The 25,889-nt window shown below is 42.2% G+C and overlaps 1 protein-coding gene across 1 annotated transcript in view; it reads right to left on the bottom strand.

Annotated features, from left to right (window-relative positions):
* LOC139060858 (E3 ubiquitin-protein ligase RNF123-like) overlaps positions 1-25,822 on the bottom strand; it is a 45,215-nt gene extending 19,393 nt beyond the window's left edge. The window contains exons 1-21 of the mRNA XM_070540103.1: positions 25,089-25,822; positions 24,918-25,015; positions 24,604-24,658; positions 21,452-21,531; positions 21,272-21,360; positions 20,457-20,511; positions 19,180-19,265; positions 18,986-19,072; positions 17,660-17,727; positions 16,592-16,835; positions 14,243-14,356; positions 14,061-14,177; positions 12,121-12,289; positions 10,732-10,832; positions 10,043-10,118; positions 8,895-8,956; positions 7,291-7,362; positions 5,538-5,661; positions 4,011-4,163; positions 2,451-2,593; positions 317-499 (exon numbers count right to left, since the gene is read on the bottom strand). Of these exons, the coding sequence (XP_070396204.1) occupies positions 317-499; positions 2,451-2,593; positions 4,011-4,163; positions 5,538-5,661; positions 7,291-7,362; positions 8,895-8,956; positions 10,043-10,118; positions 10,732-10,832; positions 12,121-12,289; positions 14,061-14,177; positions 14,243-14,356; positions 16,592-16,835; positions 17,660-17,727; positions 18,986-19,072; positions 19,180-19,265; positions 20,457-20,511; positions 21,272-21,360; positions 21,452-21,531; positions 24,604-24,658; positions 24,918-24,972 (2,133 nt within the window). The 5' untranslated portion in view covers positions 24,973-25,015; positions 25,089-25,822. The remainder of the gene's footprint in view (positions 1-316; positions 500-2,450; positions 2,594-4,010; positions 4,164-5,537; positions 5,662-7,290; positions 7,363-8,894; positions 8,957-10,042; positions 10,119-10,731; positions 10,833-12,120; positions 12,290-14,060; positions 14,178-14,242; positions 14,357-16,591; positions 16,836-17,659; positions 17,728-18,985; positions 19,073-19,179; positions 19,266-20,456; positions 20,512-21,271; positions 21,361-21,451; positions 21,532-24,603; positions 24,659-24,917; positions 25,016-25,088) is intronic.
* Positions 25,823-25,889: the final 67 nt, after the last annotated feature.

Raw genomic sequence — 25,889 nt, forward strand, 5'->3', positions numbered from 1 at the left:
GACAGATGCAACATGACGAATGCAAGAATTGTCTCAAAGTGCCAACTGCGACAAGAAAATAGGAGTCGTAAGGTTGCCCTTCCCCCGTTCCATACTTTCACCTACTGTTGTTTCACCTACCTGTTCCACCTAACGGGCAGAACATCTGGCTATTACAATGGGTGACCCTGGTTCAAATCCTATCATTGGGTATGTTTCTATTATCACTGAAGAGTTTCCCAAACGAGGCGAGACAGGAACCTACTGCAAGGTTCCTGGTAACAGGCAAACAATAATTAACATTAAAATATGTTGTAGACACGATGTTTGCCCGCACCTTGGAGAATACCACCACTGACAGCCAGGCAACGTGACGGGCCTGTTCGCTGAGCGTTTCGCCAAAGACTTGCTCCACCTTGCTCAGAGCCTCGGCCACATCTCTCTCGCCCCAGGCGCTGTTCCTCCTGACCTCTTGCACAGCTCTGAGGTAGTCCCGCATGTTGTCCTTCACAGCACTCATCTGCGGGCACGAGAAGAGAGGCAGAGCATAAGCAGCTTGCGTTGTACGGCTAGCTCTACAATTTTTGCAAATGCATTTACTGTTTAGTTAATGCTACAATTATTGCTAAACCATTAAATGTGTAGTTGATGCTAGTATACCTACGCTACTGATATGTTATACAACAAAGGTAATCCCTGCTCGCAGATCAATCTAAATTTGTATACTGTGGAGTTCATTTGTAATAATAATGCAAGTTGTGAAGTCCCAACATTGTAACCGTACAGTGGTTATTCTACAATGTATTACCATGTTGTATTGGTAATAATGTGTTTGCTTATTTAATGTGTAATTAATGCTACATATTGCAGTTAATTCTGATGTGCCTACATCACTGACATGTTATGCAACAGATAATCACAGCCCATAGACTGACAAAATTTCACTGTGAAGTACATGTGTAATCAAAACGCCAAAGTTGCAAAATATGATCATTATAGCTATATATTAATTATGCACAAGCCTATTTTGTGCACCTACGTTTGTAGACAGTAACCAAAATAATCTCTGTTCCTAGTGAACTGCACTACACAGCTATTACCTTGATGCCACCATCACAGCATGTTGCACTGTAGACATGTGAAGAAACGTATCTTTAAAATGTTGCATAAGGTTTAAGGTTTCTTCCATAGCTCACATCACCTAAACAGTTGAACACCACTGTAAAGTATATAATGACATAACATGGATATAATGAATTATCAGATATAATGAAGTAAATCTAAATTTTGGTTGTTCATGCTTTATTTAAATGGAGTATTCTCCTGCTACAAGGAAGCTAGAAATTTGCAATCTGACCAGTGTCAATTATCACAAAGCAATTTCTTTTTTTTTTTGCACGTGACTCACAATGTATACTCTGGTAGCAAAAATGTCAGACAGTCACCGCCAATTTTTCACACTGGTGAGATTAATTGGACTCCCTGCAATGTCACCGCCTACAACTAGAATCAACGTAATGACAAGAGAAATTCCCTGTGCCACAGGGTGTGTCACAAAATGTTTTGGACGTGCTCCATTCATACAATATTGCAAACATGGCAGTTGTGAACATAGCTGATGCCACATTGACTCGGCAACAAATCGAAACACGATAGCAGACTATCGACAAAGTGGTGCTGGTTAGGCCTAGTGTCCTAGACACTACAGCTGTGACGAACATTTTCTAATGGTTGTTGGAGTGGCTGGGAACAGACCACTGTGTGAAACTCACTGTCACTGTTTGTGCCCTAAAACATCATCGGTGTATGAGCGTGAGGTCATATGCAAGGGCTGCATTTGCTGTAGCAATGTGCCAATTTTTGGCCTGTTAGCCGACATCAGAATGATTCCCAATATGCACAAGTAATAACTGCTATTACAATCCCAACACCATATTCCGTGTGAGCAGAACAAATGTGCTGCACTCCTTGTAAAGCCCTGTTCGCAAACAGTTAGCTGGGCAGTATAGGCCTTGGTGAACATCATAGCCAACGACATATTGAAGCGGCAAACATCCAATCCAACAGACACCGCAAATAGCACATTTCAACACTGATGAGTTTAGCTGAATTCACACTGACATGACACCTGACACCTCATATGGAAATGTAGCTCACTTAAGTGCCAAAACTTGCTCATATCTTGAACTTCAGTGGCCATGGCAATACTCCCGACATAACTGACACACCACAGCATACCAAGAAAAACCTAATTCTGTATGCTTAAGTTTTATATATTCAAAAATGTGTTCACTGATGCTTTCACCTGGACAATAAACATCAGACTGATTCCTGACAGTGTTCAAAGAGTCAAAAACAATTACTCTAACAGTAACAAACTACTCACTGACATGCACATCCATGAACATAATGAATGTGCGTGACCTGTTCTTACAAGCCACCTTAGAAACGATTCTTTCAATAGCACTTGCCTTGACAAACTGGGCATGGCCACAGAGGCAGTATAATCGCACGATTCCATCAAGAAGTTGCAGAATCTTGATGCTCTTGTCTTCCTCTTTGGCTTCGTAGGCTGTTGCTGACGTTTCATTTTCCACATGTACTGTGTTGCCACCTGAAAGTTGCAATAGTTGTCGTCGGTGTACTAATTTATGCCAGGCATACTGATGAACACTGGCCAATTCACAGAACATCCAAGTGGTGACGTCATACAGGTAACTAATGCACACCAGCGTGCCTTTACTTCAGTTAGGTTCACTTCATTCATCACCAGTGAATACACTGACTGGTCGCCTTGGCTAAAAGATACAAGAACTTGACAGGGCTCATGAAGGCCACTACAAAGCAACACGTAACAAATAATTCATTCAGAAATACTACAAGAATTGTGCACGGTAAAAATTAAAAAAAAAATATTCACATGAAAATAGCTATGGGCAATGCAACATTTACACAGAGTCAGCGTGTAGTTGACAGCAAGGTACGAAAATGTGATTTTTCATATATGCCCAGCAATGTACTGACACAAATTTACGAAGTTGTAAAAACTCTACCAACCACTCCTCTCTCATAAAAGTGCGAGCCTTGGCAAGCAAGAAGGTTGGGAAACACATTATAAGATATACTTTAATTTGATACTAAAGTTGTCTTGAAATGCTGCACCTGGCATCATCTGACGTTATCAGGACATCACGATAAAGAGTGAGATTTGCTGATGTCGTGTAGCAGTAAGGCTAGGCATGATGGTGTTACTGATTAAAAAATAAACAAGGCCGCTGCGTGCATTTTTTGTGATTACGCGTGGAAGTCTGAGTGGTCTGCGGAATGGAGCAAGCTAGTATGTCTACCTACTGGGTACTGAAACTGAAACTGTTTTGCAGAAACAAGTATTACAGTAAATTATTTATGGCATTCTGGCACTTAAAAGTATTTCTTCAATGGTTCAGAGGGTTTGGACCTTTGTTTAATGCAGAAGAACATGACAAGCCGAAAATTCCATGTCGGTACAACTTCAGGTATTCACACAGGTAGAACAGACAAGATAGAGATAAGACAACAGAGGAACTCGGCACAGAGCAATCATTAGGAAAGGAAGAAAATTTTGCTATCTGTTTTTTACAAAATATCTCCATTATTCATTTTACCTCAGATTAAAGAAACATAATTCCGGGGTTTTACGTGCCACAATCCCGAGCTGCTTATGAGGCATGCTACGGTGTGGTTTTATTAAGTTGCACTTAAATCTGGGCACACAAGCATTTCTGCACTTTGCCTTCGTTGAGATGTGGCTGCCTCAGCCGGAGTCAAACCCATGAGCACGAGATCTGCAGCACGACACCATAGCCACTTGGTTGCCAAGTTTTAACATTCGATCATTAAGGTGTTCATGTTTATCCAGAATAAATGAAAGAAAGGTTTGAAGTTTGTAACGTGTACAAACACGAGGCAGAAGCCTCCTTTCTTGGAAAGGGCAAAACAACTTCACAGAATATACGGGCACACGAAAAAATGAACAGCTGCAGGATGCCTACCAGCGCTCTGCTGCATCGGCCTCACTGTTCGGTTGGACGGTGGGATCGGTATTTCCGACGCCACTATCCTCTGATCAGGAGTGTCGCCGACGTGGGAAACTTCGGGGCCCGTTCCAATTGTAGTCATAAATAAGGCAGCCGGAATGTACAAATCTACAGAGGATAACCATTTCCATTAGGATCGCTTCAACAATGCAATACACTCAACAACAACAACAATACTCAACATACACATACTCAATACTCAACAAAAGCACATCATCTGCACAGCCTGATCCTGCCCTGCTAAAGCTGTAATATAATCAATCGAGTAAAGTCAACATCATAAGCCTTAGATTCTATGCTGAGTGTCATTAGTTGCCAAAAGCATCATGCCCTACAGGTTGCATTAATGTGAGCAGCGTTTTTTTTTATGCGAAGCATATTACGAGGGCTCAACCCAGCTCCTCAGGCGCGGCGGTGACCATGAAATCACGTGACACCGTGACGTCACGACAGAGGAGAAGTGGCTTTGGCTCAACTCTTGCAAGACGGGCTGGGTGGGAATCGAACCAGGGTCTCCGGAGTGTGGGACGGAGACGCTACCACTGAGCCACGAGTACAACGCTTCAAAGCGGTACAAAAGCGCCTCTAGTGAATGCGGTGTTGCCTTAGAAACGCGCTGTTTCTAAGGCGTGCGTCTCTTGCTCAGGCGCACATTTCGTTGCCGCGCCGAACGCTGCTTTGCTCGACGCTCACCGCGTCCAATGCGGGGCGCGTAGTCGCTGCCCTGTAGCCCATTGTCTTACACCCCTTGGCGGGTCGACGGGAACGCTGTCGCGTTCCACTCTTGAAGGCGAAGAAGTAATGCATGAGTTGTTTCTTCGTCTAGCCGAACCAAATATAGCCAAGCAACAGCAGTTCACCAGGCTAAACAGTGGTTCAACAACTAAAATAAAGGCTAGTATGCTTCGCATCCTGGGCTTAACCTTACCTAAGCCACAGCCATTTTTTTTTTTTCACCTGTCTTGCCCAGTCAAATGGGTTTCAACACAGAATATATAAAAAAAAAAAGTTTCGGGGGGGTTTTATGTGCGAAAACCACTTTCTGATTATGAGGCACGCTGTAGCGGAGGACTCTGGAAATTTCGACCACCTGGGGTTCTTTAACGTGCACCTAAATTTAAGTACATGGGTGTTTTCGCATTTCGCCCCCATCGCAATACGGCCACCGTGGCCAGGATTCAATCCCACGACCTCATGCTCAGAACACAGGATATGCTAGCCCAGTACCAAGGTTTATATGAGCATTAAATCACAATAATAGCGAAAGCAAAGTCTGCATATTATATTCAAGAACAATTTATAATGAAGATTCCAGCACGAATACGAAAAGAAAGAAAAAAGAAAGGAAAGAATGTAGGCTCTGTGACGTGGATGACACAATTCATTCCACAGGATTCTTCGACACTGAGCGAGTCAGCTTGTTCAACTAAATAGATATAATTGGAACTCCGGACGAATGCCGGATGACACAAGGGGTCCTACTGTGTTCTTGAAGCAGCTGACCGCTGCTAGTGTGGAAGACGGGAAGGCACCGACGGACCAGGGCCAGAAGTCGGTGGAAGAAAGCCAGGGCGACCGCGTTTGGACACAGGTCAAGGGTCAAGGTCTGGAAAGGAGGGTCGCACATGCGACAAGGACAGAATGAACAAAAGGTCAGTAAAAGTTGAAAATGACAAAATATGAAAAACGGGCACACTACACATTCCTGCGTGAAACTAATAAGTGGAACCCAACGATCTAAGTGGTTTCAAGTTAGCCCTGCTATTGGGTGCTTGCTGGAACCAACAGAAACCAACTGCTACCACTATCAAACTAGCCTAAATGGCAAATTATATGCAGCCAAGTTATTTATTACAGCTGACTTAATGTTTATTCCATGCCATCAGATATAAAGATTTGGTTTTCATTAAACAATGTTTCAGTTGTAAATAAAAGCGTTCAACATGCGTGGGTGCTTTCTGAAACTCGACTATAGCTGACTCAACCAGTTTTGAGTAAATAAAATGTGGCAGTGTAAGACAGAAACAACATATTGAGACCAAAGGACTATTTCAGCCAGTAATTATTTCGCAAATAAGGACTTGTTCCAGCGGAGGAAATAAAATTAAGCTAATGATGACAGTACTCGAAGAGAGGAATTCTCGCATGAATGCCCGACTATCATTCATGCACATTAGTTAATGTTAAGTCTTTTTGATGTCGACCACGAGAAAAATTTTTCTAGAAAGGCATGTTTGTAACAGCCTGTAGGAGGTTTAGCGGGAACGCAAGGATCTGCTACTGTTATGTATACCATGTTGATTACAGATGACTCTCAACATAACAAACACGAATGTAACAGATTATTGGATACAACAAAGTAAACCTAAAATCTCATTGGTTACGGCTAACTTCAATGTGCATTCCACAGCCTATAATGAAACCAAGATTACAAGATTGCAGACAACTTCAGTGACAGCAAAGAGAACATTCGTTCGCTCACAGCTCAAAATGTGTATTCTGGCAGCAAAAAATGTAGAATATACAGCAAGAACAACCTGAAACACCATTCTAAATGGAAATGGTGGCTACGGCCAGCAGCTTGACTTGGCTGGCTGCACAGCTGAAAAACCAACGTGCCAATCCCATTTGACCAGAACAAATGCATGGTTGCGTATTAATGACGGTGCAAAGAGCCTCTCTGCAATTTAGCATAGTTCAGGTAATGCTAAGGCATGCTGCCAACAGGTAATCGAATCGACCCTTTTCTGGTCTGCTGGAGGCATCATACTTGCGCTTTTCTCATGTAAGCAGGATCGTCTTTTTTTTCTGCTGATATCAGCATGTGTGCTTGGCAGTGTTTGACAGTTTGGCAGCGTTTGACAGTGCTTTCGGTTTCTTAAAAGGGATATGGAATAAGTGCAGCTTGAACATGCAATGCACTCGCATTTGAACAAACGTGGAAAGGGGAAAAAAAACAGAAAAACTTCAAATTTAGCATTCAGTGGTGGTATTTTGTCTTGCTTTGCTGTTGTAAATAAGATGTCAATGGGCTCTCTTCAACAGCTTGGACTAAAGTGAACGAGAATGTGGGAGTTATTACAGGCGCAGTCTTTACTTGTGTGTGCTTTGCCTCTGCAGCCTTCCTTTCGCTGCTACAGTCTATAAAAAACAGACTACAGTATACAGTCTACAAAAAAAAAACTGTCAGTAGAATGTTTTGCAGGCAACTGAAGAATGTGACAATAGTACCCACCCTGCTTCCTGGAGTATTTTCCTTGACAAAGGCCTCGAACTTTGCAAGAAACAGATCACGGCTGGTCTGACCCTAAGCAAGGAGAGAAAAAAGAAAATTGTGATTACCCATCGATGAGTGAGGCCCAATCAGAAGTGCTTTAAAATTCACCCGATGCGTTTAAAATATTACATTTCTTTCATCAGCGCTCCTGATTTTGAGGCATTTTCTATGCGTGTACAATTACACACACAGCACCTTGAAGGGGACATTGAGATCATGTAGATGGTCATGTCAGTCGTGGACCAACCCATTATATCTACACTCTCAAGAGAAGCGCTTTTATTGCGGTAAAACTGCTTTGTGCAATTGCACCCGGTCTTCGGTTTCACTGCGCTGTGTTGCACTTTTGCTGTTTCACAGACTAGTGACCGAGCCAACGGTAGATGGGTTTTCACGGAAAGCTCATTTGTCTGATGGCTGAGCTTGCCTTATGTACTGAATTCTGCCATTACAAGAGCGTGCTAAACAGCACGCAATCGAGCACACAATTTGCAGGTCAGATGGAAACAAACACAATAAATCACTTTCACTCCTACCGAGCCAGCAATACATTCAATACATTCAATTTTCTTCTAACTTTGTATTAGAAAAAATTTCAAATACTTCGTTCTTGAATAGAATACCAATATGAAGAATATAATAACGGACTGGTATTAAAAAATTTACGAATAATTGCACACCCTACAGTAATTAAAAAATTGGATCATACTTCACATTATTAGTTCCAATCTCTTCTGAGACATCGTTTCCTTTCCATACAAATATGAAAGAATTGCACGATTTAGAGAGAACTAGAAGTGTTAACTCTTTCCTTCGGGATTTCTCCTTGTTGAGAGGTTATATCTCTGGCACGATTACAACTACAGAGGTGCGCTTGTGAAGGCAATTTTATAGAGATAAATTCATGCCATATCAGCAAGGTTAATGCCAGTGAGAATATAGAAGCTTACATTTATTAATGCCGCGGTATCTAAGGTTGCTGCTGCAAATGCATTTTTTTTTTACATTGAACATTGCAATGATCATAACTGCCGCAATTGCAGTAAGTTTGTTTGCTAATCGTAATATCATCAAAAAAAAGTCAACAAGCAAAAGTTCCAAAAATGGCATGAAAGATATTAACAGGCATATTTTATGTACAGTTACTTCAGATTATTCCAAAATGTGTCTGTCATGTCATGACATGAATTCAATAGAACTCAAGTGGATTTTAGTGTAAACGGACACAGTTTCAGAGTAATTGAAACTCAACTGAGTTTTCATATAAAGCAACTACAGTCACAGAAACTTTTTTTTTTTAGAGCTGCTGACCAAGAAACAATGGAGGACTTAAAGCAAAAGCTTTGAGAACAGCAAAATGATCATACAGCAAAAGAATATGAGCGTGGCTACAAACTAAATACGAAATAACTGCTGACGCTGGGAGTGACATTGCATATTCGATGGCTGATTGAGTTGTGAAAATGCACAGCATTGCAATGACATTAAGCTTTAAGGCACTAAACAATGCCATTTTTGTCTTGTGCCCGTCTGGTACAGATATAAAATGCTAAATATCATACCTGCGGTGCATCAGTATCCACAGTGAGTTGCTCCAATATCCTCAGCTGGATGTTCTCAATGTCTGAATGTGACAAGAAAATTAGTTAGCAAACATTTCTGTGCGCACTGTAGAATAGCCAGACATAAAATTATAACTAAGTAAAACAAATATGTGCAAACAAAAATGCAGCAGAAGCCAGCTCAGAGCAAGTGAAAATTAATAGAATTCAAGTGGGTTTTGAGATAAACAGACAGTCCAGAGCAATCGAAACTCAATAGCATTCAACGTGTTTTGATATAAACAGACGGATCAGAGCAGTGAAAATTCAATAGAATTCAAGTGGATTTTAGTGTAAACAGACACAGTTTCAGAGTAATTGAAACTCAATTGAGTTTAACTGAGTTTTCATATAAAGCAACTAGAGTCACAGAAACTTTTTTTTTTTTTTGAACTGCTGACCAAGAAACAATGGAAGACTCAAAGCAAAAGCTTTGAGAACAGTAAAATGATTATACAGCAAAAGAATATGAGTGTAGCTACAAACTAAATAAGAAAAGCAGTCAGAATAGCACTTTTCACAGTCTCTTCTTCAATTCATGTGAACTTTTGTTTGAAATTCACTGGAAAGACAAATACTCGACACCCTGTTTGCGAGCTTTCCACTGCTAGCAAATCGTTGCTACAACAACGATGACAGTGAGAACAGTACAGCATCTTCGGATACAATTATTCACAGTGGTATTGCTGGATAAGCCATGACTACAAGCAAAAGGAAGTTTCGAACAACTCAATAGTATTTTGCCATGCTGTAGTGACTGTTAAAAAGTGGAAAAACACGTCCAAAAGTGTGTTTAAAGAATCTAAAACAATATTGCTCACACACATTCAAGAATGCACAACACCAATCCCATTGCACATGCAATCTGATTAAACAAGTATCTCTTGCTACAGAAGTGGCAACATAAAGATGTTTCGGATGCAGCAGACACACCTTCTGACCAGCAGCAACTGGACAACAGCAATAGTTCAGTGAAAGACAAATGCCGGCTAAAGATAAAAGGGCGCATGTCAATATACCGACCTCCCTGTGCGAGTCTTGAACAAAATAACCCTCTCAAACACAGAAAATATAGCAGAAGAGATCAACCTATTCTCAACTATGCTCACCTGCACTCATAACCTTCAGCCTTTGCTTGGCAGCTGCATACAAATTTTTTCTGTAGGTCTCCTCTGTAGGATGTACCTATAAGACAAATTACGAAGAAACAGATGTGGCAACTGCACCGAACATATGGCAAAGACAGGCCTATGAGACATAACACCACGAGCACAAGCAAAACTCTTAGAACCAAGTGAAATTTTCCTCTCCTAAGCGGCAAAACTTCCGAGGTCAAGTTTTTGGTTACTTTAGAATGCAATGCAGCCCGATCTTTGTTGATAACAGTTAACTCATTCTTTCTGAGTAGGCGTGTCAAAATCCAGGACATCGAGACAAGCTGGCGCGAAAACTTGAAGGCAGTGGTGCTACTTGTCTTTTGTTCTTGCGTCCAGCGAGCATCAGCGTAGCAGACGACCACGCGAGCAGAAGCGAGTGCCAAAACATCTCAATGTTCTGCATCCATGTGACCCACAGCTGTGTCACGATGTTGTGACACATACACCTCCTAGGGAACGAAACTAGAGTTGCTTGTGGAAGAAAAGTTGTTAAAGAAAATTATTTAGGGTGCTCTGAGGATTGCGGTACATTATCTAGGCTTTCAATTCCCACAACCTTCAAATTTAAAGCAAAGAGTGAAAAGTTGAAAATGTTGTGTCAGTACTGCTTTGAAAAGATGGTAAAAGAAGTATGAACTCACCTCCTCCATAAGCTCGAACCACACATCAGGTATAAGCGTAGCCAGGGTTTCGTTGTCCGGAGGTTTGACCTCCATGAACATGGCGAACTTGATCTTGTCGAATGTGCGAGCACGCAGTCAAGGATGCAGCAGTTGGAGGCCCAGGGAGGGAGGTCAATGACATGGCCGCATGCAAAAAAAGCTGCACCCTCATCATAAATTTTGTCTTATGTACCTCCACATTCTTCGATGTGCTGTGTCACACTAATGAGCTGGACATGCTGTTTCAGTCTCTTGTGCAATAACTGATCAAGCTGTTCAGCAACTATAACACGAGCACCCAGAACAGGGTGACCAGTTACGCTTACTACAAATAGCCTTGGAGTTGTTTTGTTTCGCTACGTTTCTTGTAAAACTCACTAAGTTGATTACAACATCCTTCCGTTGCTTGAGACAAGTTGTACTTATAACAGATTCTATGAATGAAGTATTCTACATGTTCTGGGCTATTTCTTTTTTCTAGATACCCTGTGCCACGTACATGTGCTTATTTTGAAAGAACTACCTGCTTGTTGACCTGGATTCATCCTATTATTTTTAAGCGATGGCGGTTTTGTTGTAATGCCATTTGTGCACTCTTGTTGCTCAGCATTATAGTACCTTCTATTACTGTATAATGGCATAATATGCATTACCATTACTTTATGCTACCATTCTTGTACTATTAGATGCTTCACTGAATTCTATAAATCGCTATTTCTGCAATTTTTATTTAATTGACTATTCCTGCGCTTCTTATGCACCCATGCACCCTGCTCTAGAGTTGCAAACCAGAATGATACGGTGTTGCAAACGGAAATATTAACGATGTTTATTTGTGAAATATTTATGTAATGGCAGCCGAAAGTTCAGCTGCCATTACACACTTGTGTTGTGGAGTGGGCGACTTGCACTTCGGGAAAGTCCAAATGATCTAACAGTTCCAATACATCAGGCTAAAAAAGTCCAGCTGGCGAATGTATTTTGCACTCTCTGGAAACCAGCTTTGCGCTAAACTGGATGCAAGTGAAGAATAGTCGAATTATTGGTGTGTCAATACAACAATCACAAACAATGTCTAAGTATCGGGCACTTTGAGAGAGAGAGAGAGATAAAGCAAGGACAGGAAAGGCAGGGAGGTCAACCAGAAGAGCACCCGGTTTGCTACCCTACACTGGGGGTGGGGGAAAGTGGAATAGAAAGAGGAAAGGGAGAGAGTAAGCACTGAATGCGTGTGGGAGGGACACTATACAGAGGGAAACTATAAACGGCCTCTTAAGCAGGTGCACTTCAAGTATTGCACTAGTGCACAAATCGCTTTTCGCGCCACTTTGAGATAAAACCATACAAGTTGGCAGGTGTGCAAAGGATATAAAATACTCTCTAGGAGGTAGCGACGCGATGAGTCGTGCTGCAAAACACTCAGCATGAGGCAAAGGTGCCGCTTCTGGTGAAGGAAGTCGGGAGTGCAAGGGGAGAAGCGGAATCCCGTCAGCAACGCCACGGCCACGTTCTCCAGGCACTTCTTAATCTCCGGAGGCTGCATCAACAGAAATGAAAGGAAATTTGCATTTATTTGCAACCATTTACATATTATTTGTCTGCATTTCGAAACTGGTTTGCAATTCAGATATCACATGCGATTCAAACTCTGCAGAGAATACAGTTATGCAAGTTATGTCATATACATGCAGATGCCAACTTAATGCATCTTATCAGTGATACATATTTTTTTCAGTAAAGTAGAAGTGGTTCAGATATACTGGCTTTATTGCCAACTAGGTGCTCACTCTCAGTGAACTGTACTGTACAGCTATATATCCATGTAATACACCCCATAACTAAATAATGGCTCCCCAATTCCACATAAAAGCATTTATGCTTGAGCGGGCTGACTAAACTGTAAAAGGAAGTGGAAAGAACTTGATGATGATAATGAAGATGATGATCATGATAATTTCAAAAGATATGAAAATGCTAAAACATTCGTGTAACTTAGTCACTAAGTGCATAGGCATATGAGCACACATACAAAGACCACAAAGTCAGCAAAGATGCCCGATGCTCAATAGGTATAATCGTTTTCTGCTTTAAAAAAAAACATTATTCAGAGCCATACAAACCTATTCATACCTGTTAAGACCAACTGTATTTTGTTACTCGAAACCAATTCAATAACCAGCAGCCAAAACTGCACTCGATTACTTTGCTGAAAAAGCTGTACAGTTGCTCGTCAGCTTCACAACCTTAGAAAGCGTCGTTTCCAAAACCTTTTGGCTAGCCCAAGGCTATTTTTGATAGGCTCTAGACAGAGAAAGCTAAATGTTACACACCGAATGTTGAAACACAGCCACATCATAGTATGAAAGAATTCATAGCTAGATGCTCCATTTTGACATAAAACTCTGAATGCCTGAAAAATTCATGAATGCATCTTGAATGGCTTAAGTAGGAAATAGATGTCTTTCGATATGTTCACTTCACATTACAAAGTTTTCCTTTTTTTTCTTCTTCTCTTTTTAAGCCTTACAAGATGTTTCAATCCAAGCACTGAGCAAACTGATTGAGATGAAGTGGACTAATTGAACATCTGAGTGTAAAAAAAGGGAAAAGCAGCCATAGTTCATGGCCTCCCCAACAAATGATATGGACAGGCATAGCATGACTGGGTAATGACATGCATTGTCATGACTGAAATATACAAAGACTGTAGAAGCAACAGCTTCTTTGTGTTTCTGGAGTTGCTTGTGCTTTGAGTTGGAACAACAGTGTGCTAGTTGACCTTGAAGCACTCAACCAAAAGCTTCAGTGGCAGAGACAAAAGGCCATATACAGGACTTTGCCAGCAATTGACTTGGCATTTTAGTTGTCAAAGCAATGTTGAGGTCAAACCACAAATGAAAACTGCCAACATCTTGAAGCGAACGGCCGTTTTGTGCCTGTAGTATTTGAGTTTATTTACAGAAAGGCACAACAGTTCGCATGAGCTCTGCTACTCTGCAAAGGGAACTAGGGAAAGGGGAACAGTCAAGAGATGGAGCATGATGATGACAAGAACATCAGTGCAGCGATGCTGACTGTAAACAAAACAGCATATTAAAACACTTGAGGTTTGTCCTGTGTGGTGGAAAAATTGTAGCGTGGTTCCTACTACCACTGCAGTTATATCTCAAGTGGGGCCAAGGACCCAAAATGAAGTCGTTTTGAGGCCTGGCGTCAATGTTTGCTGGAGAAGCGAGTAAGCCTGGATATGTTTCTCATCAGTACAGTTGGCCGCGTACCGTTCACCCAAGACGAGCAAGCTCACTCACTTCCAGCAGTGCCCAGAACAGCTCCAGTAGTGTCGAGATCCGTCGTCCGTCTGGGCTCTCTTCGAAGACTTGGAACAGGAACGGGAGGAATGAGACTTCTGTTACGTGACTAGATGCCTGCGCAGCAAAGAACAACGTCATTGGCCACCGAGTTCGTCGATGTTTGCCGACTACAGCCTCACCAGTAGCGGGCCAAGGCGCCGGAGCACAGGCGCAGCAATGAGAAGGGCCTGCGCTTTTGTGCCTTGCCGAAACACGTCCAGGCCATCAGTGAGGTAGGCTGGCTGGGATGCACCCTGCAAATGTTTGTCCCACAAAACAGTTGCAGGGATTTAGCTAAATGTTGTCAGACCGTTGGTTGATAGAACATGTCACAAACACAACTGAGCAGGACCTAAGGAGTAGAAGCAAACACCACAGATGCTGTGGGCGCTTCATTTGGATGAAATCGGTAACGTCGGCAACTACTGTGCCACTGGCTTCTCCACAAAAAATAAATTTTTCAGTTATCAGAGGACGGTAACGTGAGGTGACATGAAAAATGTTCTCGCTATACAGCACATTTCTAAAATGTGTGTAACAATCAGTGTAGAAAAAAAAAAAAACAGCAGCAAAATGGCACATCCTGCAGTTTCTGCGATTAAACACAGGTGAATAAATCAAGTCAGTTGAAAAATACAAAATCAGTTACGTGCACACATACCTGCATGTACATATAATATCACTTTCATTAAAGAAGGCTATAAACTCTTTCGTTACCACGTCTACAGAAATGAATCGATTTGATTGAGAGTCTTTTGACGTGTTGTTAAAAATTTCCATTGGAATTCTTCTAATGCACCTTCTGAAATGACAACTGAACTTTAACTTTTTGTCAGATTTTACAATTTTGGCAGATTGGGAAGTCTTAAAAGACAAAACTTTGACTGGAGGTATCGTCAAAATTAAGACTCCAGTGCTCCTAGAACTTATTTAATAAAATGATAAAAAAATGTCACTCATGTCTACTCCGCACATAACATTTACATGACAGCAGCAGTAAAGACACAGAAGCTTCTCTCTGACTGTCAAGTTTCCGATCCAACACATAGGCTGTTTTAACCATGTCTCAAACAAAGCTATATACTCATGAGCACATGTTATCTTGATAATTGAGTTCAACTAATATCAAGTGCTACTTCATCTGCTCCGCCATGGGTTGCTTTTATCAATCAGTGCTTTGGCAGCGTACATACAAATTATTACAAGTAATCCTTTCCGTCATGTGGGCTTTTCACTTTCACAAGAACACACAGTCGATTTCAGACCAACCTTAGACCGAAGCTTGACTAGCAGTTTAATGTCTTACATTTTTAATACGACCTTTGCAAGCGCCATTATTCATTACCGTACAATATTGTCCAACACTCTACATTACTGTGCAGCAGTGCACACGAACTGAACAAAGCGTGTGAAGGCTCCAGCACCAGTTGAACAAATGCTAGACCACCTTGATTATACAGAAAAGCTAACCAAGCACCATAATCAAGTGTTTCAAAATGTAGTCATACAGTCTCATTCTCTAGAGACAACAGAAATTTAATTTCGGAAGAAAGTACTACCACAGTTTATCCTGACGTTCTTGTCACTAATAAATGTCCTCAACGAACAAGCAGCCTTGACAAGTATCATCCCTTACTAGCAGAGGGAACGGACACAGCCCACAACAATGATGAAGAAATGAGAAAGCACTTAAGAGATGTTACATTCTGCTAACATTTACTGTCAAGGAAGAAAGTTTTTGACTGTTGACTGACTAACACAGCGAAGTGACAGCGTGCTACAGCTGTGAAAAGTGCACCAACTCCCCTTGTTACATGCCCTTCACAACATATATAACCAAAAAAAGAATTAAATATTGATGCTTGAAATGCTGCAATCCACTTGCATTGTTATCAGGATAAGTGCACTGTGCATAGTGAACACCTCGTACGCCCACTTCCGAACGCTTCACTAAAATGTGCACATAACGTTCTAGCTCAGGGTGATTTGCAAGACTCAATTGCTGGTAAGTGCCAAGAGAAAGATTTTCGTTCAGCGCATTGTATACTGAGACATCGAGTCAATCTGTTCTCCACTCTCTCTTACTTCCAGATTTTTATAGGTACTTGTAGGTGCCTCCTGAGGTTTGTAATGCTAGGTACTTCCAGGTTTTCATAGGTATGCTCGTCATGGCATAATACACTACAGGGCATAGTATGTCCTGAAATGCCCTTATGCGAATAAATTTCACACACTTTTTAAAAGTGCACAGTGCTCTCTTAACACATTACAAAAAGAACAGCACCACCCTACAAGAAAGTACAACAGGGAGCACATAGACATGTTTCTGTGTCTGTTCGTTCTTTCTTGTTTTGTCATGTCAGGTGGAACCGTCTTTTGGCAACTGCAAACCGACTAGCCCAACATTCAATCTTTACACTGCTGTGGTGTATGGTCGTCAAGCTGGCTACAAGACCATCCTCCTGACAGCCCAACAGAAGCAAGCAAACCTTGTGCACTTCTTCATACACTGGCAGTAGCCGCTTTGTCCAAAGCAGCAAGAGGCGGGCACGTTCAGCATCTCGAAGCGATGTCTTCTCGAGTGGCCTGTAACCCTCGACGGGATGGCGCAGTGGTGTGGCACCAAAGTTGGCCACCAGGTTCTCGCCAAACGCGAGGCTGACAGCGGGGAAGTAGGCCAGGCCCGGCCCCAATCGAACGTTGCTGAACGCTTCCCCCATGGACCGACCATTCCTGGAAGGGAAGAGTGGCTACAGAGAGGACATCATGTTTTGCCTAACATTTGCCCCACTGAAAGAAAATCTGGCGAAGTCCAGTCTTTATGCGTGGGATTCAGGTTGTAGTAAATTGCGCCATATTTGCTTTATTAAAAACACACACACACACACACACACACACACACACACACACACACAACTTTTTTACTTGAGGAGCCTGTCTTTAAGAAAGAAGATTCTTATTTTTGGAGCGATGGTACTACATTAGAGTAACAATTTTTATCGAAATACAGAGGGTGCTATGTTACATCAATGATCACTAAAAGAAAATCTCGCAATGTCAAATGGTTATGTGTGGGATTTACATGGCAGTCAGCTGTGCCATGTTGGACAGACTGCTTTACGCTTGCAAAAAAATTTCTCTTTTTACTGATGCTACACTAAAACTGCAGTTATTACAGAAATACCGAAGAAGCTGGCACACTACATTTCACACTTCATTTATACAGAAATCACAGCAGAAATTACAGTGATTAATTGAGCATTCGTAATGGTTACATTATCTAATATAATGGCTGCATTCATGTAGCAACTGCACCTCTCACACTGAAAGTTACGAAGGAATGTGCTTGAATATCATCCTTCTACTGAATGTTTTGCTGACTGTGAGAGGCATAGCACGTCTTTGTATTCGTTAGGTTGCGTTTATCTTACATGGAGGTTATACCAGACTGACATGCCTCCATTAGCTGACCATAATTCTATAATTCCATAGTTCTGACCAGAAAGCATCACTACCAGGTGCCTCCGAGTGAGGGAAGCAATCGTCAATGCACCCACCTGTAGAAGTGCACTGTGCCTTTGTCGAGATCAATACAACAGCCAATGACATCGCCAGCCACCCAGGCCTGGAAATAAAAGATGAAGTGCTTACTTGGCACATTTGTTACCATGCCAGTTGCAAGTTTACGAGAGTGCAGTCTTCATCAAAGTTGTCATAGCCACTCTATCAGTGACCAGATCTACAGGATTTTCGTTAATGAGCTCCCACAATACACCTAGCATTACAAAGGTTAGGAGAATTGTTAAGAATGCCGAGCTGCAATGCAAGATTGCCACCCAGTTACGACCGGGGAACAAGACACTCATCCCCCACTCTCCGTCGCTTCAGCTAGGATGCGTTCGATGAAGCGGGCTTTGTGCTGACACCGCCGCCATCCTCCAACCCCATCGCCGTTGTGACGGAACGAGTTCGGCGGGCGAACTATTGTGCCCGAGCTCCCCAGCGCGGACTTGATCTGCTACGCATGAGCGAGCTGCCGCGGGAAACCCGTTTTTTGCTGCTTCCCACGCGCCTTCCGGGACGCAGGACAACGAGCTACCCACCATAGCTCCGAGCTTCCCGGAACGGCGCCCCTCTGACGTCGGCGCCGTACATCGGAATGTGTGTGCCTATGTGTGCGTAAACTGTTCTGCGGGGCGGCGGCAAGTTGACAATGAGTAAACGAACGTTTGCGTCACCTTGTATTGCGGGAGGACCGAGTGTTTAAAAACTGCTGTGGTGCGAATGCTGGAGACACTTCTCTCGAGCAGTCATGTTGGACTGACACTCTTTTTCTCAAGCAGTCATGTTATACTGATTTAAATACTGTAAATAAACCCATATTCCTCGTTCTCTATGAGAAGCAGTTCTTCCCTTCATCAACGTCCTCAGCGTGGATAAGTTGGACGACGGCATGGGCCAGCTACCTTCGAATTCATGCCGGACTCCAAGCTTGACAAAGGATCACGAGCGATGGGATTGAGCCCCCAATCCGGACAGAATGAAGAATTTTCATCTTGGAGATTCTAGGACAATGAAAGCTTTGTAGATCCCACTCTAAACCTGACGTCGCCCAAAAACTTTTGACAATGACTGTATGCGTGTGTTAAGAAGCCAGAACTTAAAGCAGTTATAAGTTAAAGTTAAGTGTTGTCATGGACACAGCTCACGTACTTCACTTGCACTTGACAATGTTCCATTTGCACACTGAAACTGAAACTTCTAGACTTCCTTCTCTTACATGGCCCAAAAGATTTTGACAAAGACTGCCTTTATGTAATAAGTCAGTGCTCATAACAGTGATATGACAGCTCTAAGTGACGTCCCAAAAGTAGCTCGCATACCTCTCCATACGTGTATGTGGCAACATTCCATTTGCGCACCCTGTTCCCATCAAAGGCATAGGAGTCTATAGTGTCACCAACTCCTTTCTGTGAAAAGACATGGGACAAGTACAAATTAGAGTCAATGAAGTTTCCTATGAGACAAGACAAATAGTAAGTCATCTTGTTCGTAACAACAATTCGGGCATACATACCTCTTGAGAAAACTTGCAGTTGTTAGTGACCCAACCGACTTGCATAACCCCCTTGGAGCCAAGCATCAGCTCGTACTGCCACTTGCCTGGGTAACGTGATGAAAATTACAGGAAGGCTGATATTGTGAGCGCCAAGACAGCTAACAAGAAGTGTTGCAGGACACCGATATGATTCCCAAATCTTACGTAAAAAAAAAAGCATGTGCACTCCACAAATTTGTCTTTCCTGGCGTCACGAAGCAAAACTGTCTCAGCTACGTCAACTCCAGCGGACTGAAATTGCTGAGAGACACTAAAAAATTCAAAGTGAGAACAAGGTGAAAGCAGGAGCCAACGTTGCGACAAGTGGGCTTGTCTTGTTCAAGGCCCTGAGAAAGAGAAGTCCATGTGTCGAAATGTCAGCTCCTGCTTTCACCTTGTTCTCATTTTCCTCATCATCTTGAATTTCTATCTCCCGTCTTCCCCGTGTTCTCCCACAAATCCAAAAGCCTTTTGAAGGCACCGCTGTCCTATAGATGCTATGCTGCTACATATGGATAGGTGGTTCGCTACCAGTATGGGGTTGTGAATGACTGATCTGAAGACTGTAGTAAGCAAAATGTACAGGTGCTTCAGACTCGGCTACTATTTCTATAGAAAAATTTCACTAGCGCAAGACAATTTTCCAACTTGCCAGCGACTTACTAACACAGTTTCCAGCGCAGTGTCCTGAACCTAGTAGCTGTTTGGTATTGTTCCTTATTTGCTTCGCAGTGCAATACTTGGGCGTTGTGTGCATTTCAAAAAGCATGGCGAGCATTCTGGCTTTCACTCCTCGATGCAATAACACTCAGTTTGCTAATCACAAGAAAGTTATCTTGACAGAACATTGGCAGATCGTTGGCAGAACATTTGTGCAACACTGGTGGCAAACTATTGCAAAACAGGATTAGAACATGTTTAGCAGCCTGTTACTCCACAGCCCCACCGCTGCAAGTTCAAATCGTCCTTGCACAAGACGTGCTCTAGATTTTTATTTAGGGAAGTTACCACAAGCAAAACACGAGACTTGAAGAAAGCGAAAGTAAGTCTTGTGCTTTGCTTGCGGTAACTTCCCAAATTCCTGAATCACCAACTGGTCTACACCGACACTCTGCTAGGTGTTCTACTTTGTTTCTTCAGGGTCACATTTCATTCCTGCCTGCCTGCATGTTATTGATGTTACTTTGCATCTGATGATGCTTTTCCAGGGCATGTGCAGGAAGTGGAGCGTCAAAGGCCTCGCAACAAAAGCTCACCTTTAAAAACGCAGCAAGTGGCTCGTATCGTATTGAAGTTACTTTGACTTGACACCTGCACAGAAGTAAGAAAAATACCCCACATTATGCCACCACCATTTGTCTTTATTCCTGAGAAGAGACTGTTGATGTGTGCCTTTATTATTACCAATGACACCACTGAATTTCTCCGAAAGGATAAGTTAAGGAGCAGAGGGGTCAATCTTTGACCAAATATATTAAAAATCTGTACTCTTTCAGGTTCAGTGCTAAATACTTATAGATATGTGTAATTTTATGTGCTTACTTTGACTATGCAGTCCCTTACTGCTTATATCATTTAGTTCAAACTTAACGTGAACTTTTTTCTTACGATTCCAGAAAACTCTGCGAAAAATTGGTTCCCATGATTTCACTAAACAGGGCACCAATGGCTTTTGCATGATTGAAGAAATCCAACAAAACCAACCATATTGTTCTGTACCTTGGAACAAGAGTGGTGAGACTTCAAAGGCTTCCAGAAAAACATTCATCTGAGTGTCAACTTCATACTCCCAACAGCCCAAAGACTTTTAAAAAACACAGCCACTTTTCCTAACCACAAACTGAGGTTGCGTTTGACACTCCATGGGGGCCGACACTCGGGCAAGTCGGTACAGATGCGTGCTGGAAAACCGTACAACGTCACGTGGGCTTTCTTCACATTGCAACTTTCTTCATTTCTTGTACTGTTTTCTGCCATGTGTTCGACAGCACTATGATGCAAGTCAAGCTGGCAACATTTGTAAAAAATTTGTATGTGAATACCAATAAAACAAATACACAACGGGCCTCACCCCAAGCCTGTCCTGGTTGAAAATGAACGTCCCAACGTTTGAGCAGATGTCGAACATGACATGATTAGGACCAAGCCGGCCATAGTCACCTGAAAGGGGTCAAGCGGATATCAGTATGGCAGCTACACCATAAATTCCAAGGCTGACAGAGGCATTTGTGAAGCGCAGTAAAATACTTACTCTCGGCAACCTGTCCTTTAGACAAATTCTCAAGTTCAAAGTCAATGAAGTCATCCAGGTCCTCTAACTTTAGTGTGGCTCTGTAATGAGTGGGAAAGACATTGAACATCACAAGCATAAACATGCCATAAGGAGAGAAGGGGATACGTGATGATTGTTACAGCATGCCATTATGGCAGAAGTGAATCTGCTTTCACACATATCTCATGAACAACCAAGTATCATAGCTGTAATCTCCCACTGATTTACTAAGTGACACGGAACATGATGGCTCAAGCAGTTGTCATCTTTTTGCCAGAGGCTTCAGCACAAAGAGAAAAACACTAGAAAAAAATGTTTGCACAGCTCCCAGGAACATTGTGCAAGGAAGGCACCACAACAGCCATTATCTGCAGAGTTATGCACTAACATGCAATGTGCCGCACAGTAAGGCAAAGTTGAATGTCAGCAAGTTAAAGCATGTACACTGAGTACATGCTTCAACATGTGACCACACCAAACACACTCACAAAAAAGCTTTGTAGAGCAAGTCGCCATGTTGCTAAGTTTGCTTGCACTTTAAGCTCATATTAGTTTTCTGTGAGGCATCCATGCTCCAGCTGAAATGTCCTCTTTAGGTTTCAAGGAGTGCCGACTCTGAATTTACACTGGTACAATGATGGAGTCACACTTGTGTGATAATGAGACCACATTGTTGCAACACTGGTTGAAACACATGGTTACTCTGTACCAAATAGGCTACTTTTGGATGCTCTGCTTTTTGGCTGTGGGGACCAGGTGCTGGTGCGGTAACACACATATCTCAATATTGCATAATAGCACCCATATATAACAAACATAACTCAATTTTGCCTAATTTGCCATGCCCTTCACAATATGCGTAACATGTCTTTGACCCCACTATGCATTTTTGACTCTATTTTTTGCGTTAAAATTTACTTAGCCTGCTGCCGTCTTCCCCATCTACTCGTGCTTAGTGTGGGCATTTCATGGTGACAATCGTTCAATAGGATTTTGGCTAGTTCTTGACTATTTATAGAAATGTTGTGATTGCTTCTTGAGTTGGGTGCCTGGTGACTTCTGGTGCTGCTTGGCTACAGTGTCTTCACTACTAACTTATGCCTGCCTCATGCACTGCATCATGCAACTCAGGTGAATTGTAAGGCATCAGATACCCTTTGTTCATGGTAACCAATATTCTGACATACTGCAAAAGCCTTCTAATCAAGAGGTCCCGAGTTCAAAACCACCTGAGGTGGTCTCTTCTATTTAATAGTTTACTATACTAATGCACCCATTTATTTATAGTTGTGCTTAAATAACAATGGCATGAAATACAATGATGATTTCATGTTACACCGAAACCACTACAAAAGTCGTTAGGAGATCCCTGCAATGGCAGTGAGTGTAAAATGCACGAAGACCAGCGCTAACTTACGACTGACATCTTTAGCCTTGTACAAAAATACGCAAGGCAGAAGCAAATTCATGACAGGAAATGTGTACATCATGCAGGCATCTGGTATAACATCTCAAATACGACCTCCTACAATTGAGCCTTCGACACCTTTGTTCAAAAGATATAAATGCTACACATATGTGTCTATCTCTTTTCAATTCATTAAGACAAACCTGTGGAATGCCACTAGAGAGTTGCTGGTTGAAAATTGCCTAATTTCTCAACAATAAATTTGCATTCAATCAAGGCCTATGACTTCTGCAAATTTATGGCAAGAAGAGGCTAGAAGACCTTTTAATCTACCAGCACACATCCTGTAGTATTGTGAGAAAGGGCACTGTAATATAGGACCTTGCACTAGCACATGAAGATAGGCAGTTCAAAATATAGTTTGTGTGCTTCTGTGTTGCGACCCACTCCCCGCGTCTCGATTTCAAGTGTTTATGAAGGCGTAAACTATATTACAAGGGGCAAATGAAAAGCCACTTCAGAAAGAATAACAACAACAACAGCAACAAAAAGGTTACGACTGGTCTTTCACATACAGAGAGTCTCGTACAATGTTAATGTAGTGTCACCATGATGAAGACACTACTTAACCTTCCAGAACTTACAATTCGGCGTAAAATAGCCCGGCTCGCTCTTTTTAATAAAATTTACTATCACAACAATCATCTCCGCAATCAGTTCATTAAATCCCCTCCTTTCATTTTATCTAGAATTGACCACCTCCAAAAAGATGATGTTCCTCGTTGTAGAACTGTAACCTATTCACATGCATTTTTACCTAGAACCACCTCCGAATGGAATCAGCTGCTACGAGCAGCTACAGCTATCACGGATACAACGCGCTTTAAGAATTTCTTGAATAACATGCTTAATATTGGTTAATTATTTGTATTCAATTTGTCCTGTTTTTTGCGTATTGTTGTTTTAGTTTTAGATGTTCAAATTACTCTGCTTTATCTTGGATGCGACTGTTTCAGTTCATTTTTGTATTAAGCTGGTGATTGTTCATGCTTCTTATTGTGATTGTATCAACTGTTTTTCCAATTTTCGTCTGTAATATGCCCCTCCTCTCTGTAATGTGCAAACCCTGAGGGTAAAAATAAATAAATAAATAAAAATGTCAAGAATATGACAAACAAATGGAACGCAAATTTAGTCTCGTCTGCCCCTTGTGAATTATCATGTTACACTCAATTACAGGTGAGGAGTAATGCAGAAAGAACCATGCTACCTAGTCCGATAAATGAGAAGGAGACCTCATAGTTAAAAAAATACTGACAATATATGTACAAAAAATATACAGGCAGCACAGGAAAGTGTTTCAATAGATGGCAGGTGAACACATATGCCATCCGTCATAGTACCTTTGTTTCATCAGTGTAATGTACTAAACAAGCTTTTAAATGTGCATGTAAAAGAAACTCAAGTGTGTGAGATTCTACTGGCCTACTTTATCAACTTGTAAAACAGTTTCCTAAAGTATTAAAAAGTCCAGCAGTAAGTCAGTACCAGTCCTCCATATGCACATAAGTGGTCGTCTGTGCTAAAGCATTCCTTACATACTAGATTAACTGGTCTTCAAGGTCTTGTAAGTTTTTGGCACGATTTTACATTATATATACTAGGCCATAAGAACTAATTGATATCACATATCATTTTATATGTCCAGTAAAATCGTACGTACTTGTCTTGAGCATCTGATGACACGGGCCTCTTAAACACGTATTCCAGCATTGCCTCTGTTCAAACAAAGTAACCAACAGTTCAGAGTTGAGAACGGGCTATAAACCATAAAAACAGCCGCGCTTCTGTAAAATTCAGCTACACAGTGAAAATCGATTAACTACGCTTATCAATTAATTACTCCATCAGTTAGACTACAAACATTCGATATGTTAAACCAATACGCACAATCAATCCGCGATCAAAATGCACGTGATCAACGACAAATGTAACTCGTGCAATCCCCGTGCAAAGCAATCACATAAATGCACCTACCGAGCCAAGCGCTCCTACAACCTACTGCAGCAAAGTTCTGGGGCCACACATCCATCCTTCGGTGGCTTCAGCGAAAAGATGACCCCTGCACATCGAACCTGAAATCAGCGCAAAAACAACCGCTTCGTTACAGGAAGTACTGTCAAGGCGATGACGACTGGCACAAAGTACATTTTTCGCACTGCAAGGCAACTCCTAAGCACTTGACCGCACGGACTACGCCGGATTGTGTGCAAATCATCCGATATCGCGCCGAAAGCCACACAAACGCGGACACAATCTGCGTCGTACCCGTACTGCACGGACGTCGCTTGCGAAGTGAAAGCTGCAGCAGCTCAGTGACCGCTGAACTGCGTTCCCAGCTGAGATTTCACCAAGCGCGTCGTCCAAACGTGTTTCCGTCATGCAGATCAGTTCTTCGATCGCCACTTGCATACCTGCAAGGTTTCATTCATGTGTCGTCGCCGCTAGCCATCATGACTGCTCGCTGCTGTGCTTTCGCGTTGTTCTTTTGCCCCGATCGCAAAGGGCGAAGCGAAATCTCTGTAGCAGCGCAAACGGAAACAAGTCAGGCGCCACCGAGCCGACGCAAACGCTCGCCCCGCTCTCTCGGTTCGCCTATTTTGTCGTTTCTTCATGGGTGCTTCTACTCGCTATGAAAAACGCGGTACATTTGAAAACCTCTTCGGTGAGTAATGGAAGGAGGCCGAGGAAAATAACAGTTCGTGTGCAATACTGTCTCGACAGAGCACGTTGGAAAAGGATCTGCCAGAATAGATGCCCGAAGTGAACTATTACGTCTCTTAAAGCACTATTATTTTTGTAATCGCGCGAAAAAAAGAAGAAGAAGAAGAAAGGCGTACTAATTTACCGCGAGCGGGAGGCGAAACCGAAACCACAGGCGACAAAGAATGTTAATAAATGTCAATAGATATTTTCCGCGACTCAGTGCTTTTCTGTTACGGTGGATCA

This window comes from Dermacentor albipictus, chromosome 6 (assembly GCF_038994185.2).
Source record: "Dermacentor albipictus isolate Rhodes 1998 colony chromosome 6, USDA_Dalb.pri_finalv2, whole genome shotgun sequence".
Taxonomy (NCBI): domain Eukaryota; kingdom Metazoa; phylum Arthropoda; class Arachnida; order Ixodida; family Ixodidae; genus Dermacentor; species Dermacentor albipictus.